This window comes from Etheostoma spectabile, chromosome 9 (assembly GCF_008692095.1).
Source record: "Etheostoma spectabile isolate EspeVRDwgs_2016 chromosome 9, UIUC_Espe_1.0, whole genome shotgun sequence".
NCBI classification, from domain to species: domain Eukaryota; kingdom Metazoa; phylum Chordata; class Actinopteri; order Perciformes; family Percidae; genus Etheostoma; species Etheostoma spectabile.
The window spans coordinates 30497930-30504339 of NC_045741.1; the positions used below are offsets into that span (position 1 = coordinate 30497930).

Below are 6410 nucleotides of genomic sequence, written 5' to 3' on the forward strand. Positions count from 1 at the left end.
ATAACAACACTTCTATGGTGTTGAGTGTACACCAGTCTTATAAATCTGTCTTTAGCCCAGCTGAGGACTGAAACAGCAAGTTGAAAGGGCATTATTCACTATAGGTGTTTTAGCAAACCAGCCAATGACGCGACAGAAACCAATTCCTTGTTTTCTTCTTGTGACCCTCATCCATCCAGGCACCTTGCCAGGTCATTCCCCACATTGTGATGCCAACAAATGCTAACTGTGGGAAATAATATTTCATTAAGCAGAAGCCTAATGACCTTGGCAATGAATTCCCTGTTGGTGTAGTCTGTGTTCTCCATCAGCTTAGCAGGAGGAAGGATCCACTCCCTCTTCGTCCTCCTCAGTGTCATTGGCCTCCTGTCTCTGGCCTCAGCGCTGAGCACCTGAAAGCAGACAACAGAGCACTTTTAAAGGGAGACTGCAGGGAGCAATGTGCAGTGCTGGATGTACAATACTCTGTCTACTTTAGAAAGCAAATGCTGGCAAATGCCTCCTAAAATTAGGGAAACTAGTGTGAAATTGTGAGAGCTCAGGTGAGCTGAGGTGTGGTCCAGTTCAGTTCCTGAAGATAAACACGGATCACTGAATGTGAATAACATTTGGCATTCAGCACCAGTTCACATAAAGAAAACTATGTCTCTTTGCCAGAACAGGGTGGCTGGATATTATCAAGGAACTTATGTCAGGATACCATATAATTGAGATTTTCTGCAGCCCATTGCAAGTTTTTACCTTATTTACAACTTTAAAGGATGCCCCCAAAGGAAAACTTTGGATCTTTCACTCTCATGGTCACCCCTGCTGACCTCACCAGAAAAAAAACTCAACTGCACCAAAAATAATAACAACAGATAATCCCTGCAGAAGGATAGGAGGAGGGAGGAATCAGATAGATCTGCAGCTCGGCTCCACGTAATCCACATCAGGAGGGGGAGGAGGGGGGGAGGAGGGGGAGGAGGAGGGAGGAGGAGAGGGAGGAGGAGGGGGAGGAGGGGGAGGAGGGGGAGGAGGAGAGGCGGAGAGATAATGTATTATTATAAACATGTTACAACATGAATATCTTTTAATCGTGAAATGCATTGGCGTTTCCTCCTCTCATTCCTCCTGCTCTGGCACTGGAGAATGAGAGGGGGAAACACGAGAGCAGGGGGAATGAGAGGGGGAAACACCAGAGCAGGGGGACTGAGAGGGGGAACGCCAGAGCAGGGGGAATGAGAGGGGGAAACACCAGAGCCGGGGAATGGACAGTGGTAATGCCAAGAGCAGGGGGAATGAGAGGGGTAATGCAGAGCAGGGGGAATGAGAGGGGGAAACACCAGAGCCGGGGAAATGAGAGGGGTAATGCCAGAGTAGGGGGAATGAGAGGGGTAATGCCAGAGCAGGGGGAATGAGAGGGGTAATGCCAGAGCAGGGGGAATGAGAGTTGGGAATGAGAGGGGGGAACGAGAGGGGGAAGAGGGAGAGAGAGACTGACGCCAACTTATCTCCAACATTTTAAAGTTATTATTCATTCAATTCTCATCTGCAATCTTTATAATAAAAGGATGATTTGATCATTGTATGACTAAATGTGAGGAAACTTTTGTATCTTCCGTCCTCGCCACCACAATTCTTTCAGTTTCTTTTTAGGAAGAAATGATGACGATTTTTCCTCCACTACAACAGCGTCTCTACTCAGAAGTATTTTGTCACACACCTACCTAGATTTAAAGCGGAAATAACATGGACAACTATGAAGTGTAATGCAAAATTATTTTGGTAACTTGTGCCCTGAAGATGTTTTCTGAATCTGATAAGAAATAGAAGTTGTGTCCATGTAAACGTTGATGAAAGGAGGTATGTGATTTATTTTGGAGGGAGGGTAAACTGCTGTCTTTTTCACAGCAGACATGCTGGCAGGAGGGAAATCCCCGGAGTAAATAATGGCATGAAGGATCACTCAGAAACAGAACAGAGCCATAACTATATAATGTACTGTATGTATGTATGTATGTGAATTTATGTCATGTTGTATGGTCTGTATTGATTATTCTACGTACTGAATGTAATGTGACAAGTGTCCTGTAATGGGTAATGTCTTAAGGAAATGTAGGTATGTCTGTATACATGTATTGCTAGTGTAATATACATATGTATTGAGTATTATGTGAGTCTGGTACTGTATGTGTATGAATGTAATGTAATGACATTATTGTATGTCATATAATGTGTTTAAGAAATGCTTGTGAGTGTAGTATGAAGTGTATGTATTTATGTAGATGTATGTATGAGTATTAGGTGCGAGTCAAATTCATGAAATATTCCGAATGTACAGTATGTTTTTGTATGTATGTGTTAATGTATTATGTAAGGTATTGATGGTACTAGGGTCGTGTCTAGTATTAGAGTTTATGTATGGTACTATTACGCCCATATGTGATTATGATGTCCGTGATTAGTATTTATGGTAATGTAGTATTAATGTACAGCAGTCTTGCACTGTATGTATGTATGTATGTACGTATGTATGTAATGTATATGGGACTCCTAGTTTGTGTCCCGGGTTAGGTTTTTAGAGACAACACACACGGTTCCCACTATAAAATAGACATACAAACTAACAATGGAAGTAGACAAACAGGCAGTCATATGCATAAAAACACTCAAGCGAACATGGATCAGCAGCCACGTAAGTGGACTAACGATTTAGCCGACTGAGGCGCCAATCTGGATGGTTAACAGCTGACAATTAAAGCCAACAGTCACGTAAATACATAAAAACAAACAGAGAAACAAACACACAGTTAGGCATATGTAAATAAGGCTAAGAAGTAAAGACATTTACTAAAATAAAAACAAAGATTAAACAAAAGAGGATTACTGTGCTGTATCAAATGCGAGTTTGCAAATTTGCCTCTGTTTAAGCCATAGTTTTACCTTGGTATTAAATTTCTATATCAGATGGTATGGTATTCCAAATCTGTGTGCCTTTAACTGAAAAAGACAGTGTATGCATGTTTATGTGCCTGTAAGTAGGTATATATGAATGTATGTAAGTATACATGTATAAATAAGTGAATAATTAAATTGTTTGTATATAACTGTACAGTGTAAAAGTAGAAAAAGAGGGTATGGCCAGGGAAGTTTTTTTTTAAACTTCTGCTGGAATCCTTATTTTGAATCCGTCACGATGTAAAAAATATGTTTGTTAAGGATTTTTTTGTTTCGCTTGGACTGAAATGTCCATGTTCAAAATTAACTTAATTTAAAAATGAGAAAGGGATATGTCTTCAATGCTGTTGTACCAGTTATTAAAGTGAAAACGACCAGGATCATAAACACCAAATGTTCAAATATCTCTGTCTGATTCCATCACTCCGCTCTGATTGTCAACGTTGATTGATGAATGGCCTATGAGTCTCAGTAACACTTTGTAATAATCCTTATTAAATGTTAAAATATGGTTCATAGACTTTGCAGTTGAAAAAAAACAATGAAATGACGATTATCGATATTATTATCATTAGTTTAATGTAATTTAAAAGACCAGTTTATGCATGATTGTACTTTGTCAACAATTGTTTTGTGATCAACTGTAATAAAGTTGCAACTAATTCTTATAATAATTAGTAAGTGGTTTCTAAAGCATCAGCTAACAAATCATTGAGCAATAGGAGATTATTATTGATTATTAGTGTTCTGATAACAGCTATCTAACTAATCTTTATGGATGATTTTCAAAATATTTATGGACCATTCACAAGCTCATTATTATCAGCTGCAACTTTATAAAAATCTTCCATTTAATGTCTACGGGTGTACAAACTCACAACCTTAAGTACTGTTAGTATTAAAAAATGCTAAATATAATGTAGCAAATGTTAGGAAGTGTGCAACAATACACTGTTAAAAAATGTAATATACAAATAATTAGCAAATATTGATATTTGTCATTTTGTTTTTTAACAGTAAAAATAACTTAACTGAAGTTTAATTATCTGACAATTGGCCGTTTATTACTGATGGTTATTGGTGGATTTTGTCATTATCACAGATATTCTGGGTCTTTCTCAACAACGCACACAACAAATAAATCCAAATCCCCACACGGCTCACTCCATCCATCACTTCCACACATTGAATTATAAATAATAACATACAGTATGATAAATAAAAATCGTCTTTTTTTTTATGGGCAAAACAATGACACATAATGCTGTGACAGTTTTAGATCTGTAAATCGCCAACACAAGTGGATTTCATTGATTCTGACTCCGCTCTGGGGAGGCCCTCACTAGCGCGGAGTCACACACACACACACACACACACACACACACACACACACACACACACACCCACACACACACACACACACACACCCACCACACACAGACAGACGGACGGATGGCCGGACGGACGGACAGAAGGAAGGAAGGAAGGAATAACAGACGGACGGACAGACAGACAGACAGACGGGACGGATGGACAGAAGGATGAAAGGACGGACTCTAACTCTTTCCAGCATATATTTGTTCCGGCGTGTCTAAAAACGGCAGCTCCATGTTGGCGTGTGGTGTGTTCAGGCGACTCAAAAAACCCACAACCAAGCTGTCAAGAAGTGATCAAACAGCACCAAATCACCACTTTCTCTTGACTAATGCATTTTTTAGTCATCCATCTCCATCTTTTTGTTTGCTATGTTATAGTATGTGTAACTGAAGATGATTTTGTAACTCGGCTTGGCTTTGAAAAACAATTACAACAGAGCCTTCATGTGATTAATTGGTTTTATCTACTTAAACTAAGCTCTACTTATCATTATCAGTAATTGCACGTCTTGAAGTACGATGTAATCCACTTGGAGAATAACCCTGTCCTGCAGCAACACGTCCCAACCTGGCGTGCAGCAGGCCCTGCTGTGTCAGGGTGGAGGTTTGCAGTAGCTTCAGGGTGAGTACTCACCAGCGTCAGGACCAGCAGAAGCAGCCGGCCCTCTGTGCAGCAGAGCCGAGCCATGAGTCAAGGGACACCACACACACACGGCAGGAAAACCCACTGAGGTCTGCACAGATCAAACTGAGCCTTGAATAAGTCCTGTTGGAGACACACCTATGTTTGCCTTACCCCCTCCCTCTACACCTACAGCCAGCAGCCCCCTTCTCCTCCCTCTCTTAACTCCATGCATGATTTCATAACTGTCACATGCATGCATGTTTCTCAGAGGTGTGTCTGTTCTACCACACAGTTCCAAGGTTACAGTAAAGCCTCAGGGCAGAACTCTTGCTCAAGCGGACGAGGACAGACCGGTAGAGCACACTATGAAGACACGCATCCCTTTATCTTCTTTGGAAGTTGGTTTTTCTACAGAACTGAATTAGTCAATTAGTCAAACACCCCACCGTGGTAAAATAAGTTCTATATTCAAAACAACATCTGCAGGTGCGAGGCTCAGGCCTCAGGCCAATCTCCCATTCCAATGGCTTCCACAGAAGCCACTCAGCTTAGTTTTATTTTGTGGCAGGTGTAATTAATTACCAATGTAATTATTTTTCCTTGTAATATATCTTCTTTTGAATACAGACGAAACTGCATTGATGTTGTTTTCCTCCGAACCTGTCACTAATGAAACCTGTACATGTTTAAAGTAAGTCAATGAGTCACATCAGTTACTGTCAGAAACCATTTAGTTGTCCCATGACATTACACGAGGTTTAATTCCAGTGAAATGTAAACGCATCAGCTCCTTCAACTTCAAGAATGTGGAGGCGGAAGGGGGAAAGAAGGGGGTGGGTGGGGCAATCTTCTTAGGTCAGATTTGATTTATTTTTATTTTTTATTGTCACAACAAAAACATTAATACAGTATTATATGTTTCACAAAAAAGATGTGATGGACGATTGCCGAAAAACCCTCAAGGGGCTTAATAAGTGGCAATCTCCACAGAAACAATTACATTTAAGTTATTATTTAAAAGACAAAAAAACAAAAACAAAACACATTACTTTGCATAAAACGACTTAAAATTACATTTAGAACACAAACCCAAATGGAAAATTCAAACAAACTTAGAAGCAACAATTTGACTCTCTGTTTAAACTGTTCTTTAGAAAGCTCAATGAGTGAAGTGGGACGACTGTTCCATAACTTTGACCCTCTATACAATACACTAAACTGTGTTTGAGTCGTACGAGAGTAGGGAGGCCTAATAAGACTACAGATTGTAGTGTCCTGAGGTTGAAGGCAAGGCAAGGCAGCTTTATTTGTATAGCACATTTTAGCAACAGGGCAATTCAAAGTGCTTTACACAAAATCAGTTAAACAGATAAAACACAAGTACAAACAGTTAACAATCATGAGCATTAAAAACCAATAAAACACATGAATAGACAGTTGAAAACAAAATAGAAACATTAGGACACATA

General features: G+C 39.8%; 1 protein-coding gene and 1 long non-coding RNA gene across 4 annotated transcripts in view; one reads left to right on the forward strand and one right to left on the reverse strand.

The window, feature by feature from the left end:
* LOC116695185 (uncharacterized) overlaps positions 1-5120 on the reverse strand; it is a 23723-nt gene extending 18603 nt beyond the window's left edge. For all 3 annotated transcript variants that reach the window (XM_032525303.1, XM_032525304.1, XM_032525302.1), the window contains exons 1-2: positions 4951-5120; positions 267-392 (exon numbers count right to left, since the gene is read on the reverse strand). In XM_032525303.1, coding sequence (XP_032381194.1) covers positions 267-392; positions 4951-5004 — 180 coding nt within the window. In that variant the 5' untranslated portion in view covers positions 5005-5120. The remainder of the gene's footprint in view (positions 1-266; positions 393-4950) is intronic.
* Positions 1-6410, forward strand: part of LOC116695217 (uncharacterized) — a 21366-nt gene that overhangs the window by 10830 nt on the left and 4126 nt on the right. The window contains exon 2 of the long non-coding RNA XR_004333382.1: positions 2397-2401. This is a non-coding gene — a long non-coding RNA (uncharacterized LOC116695217). The remainder of the gene's footprint in view (positions 1-2396; positions 2402-6410) is intronic.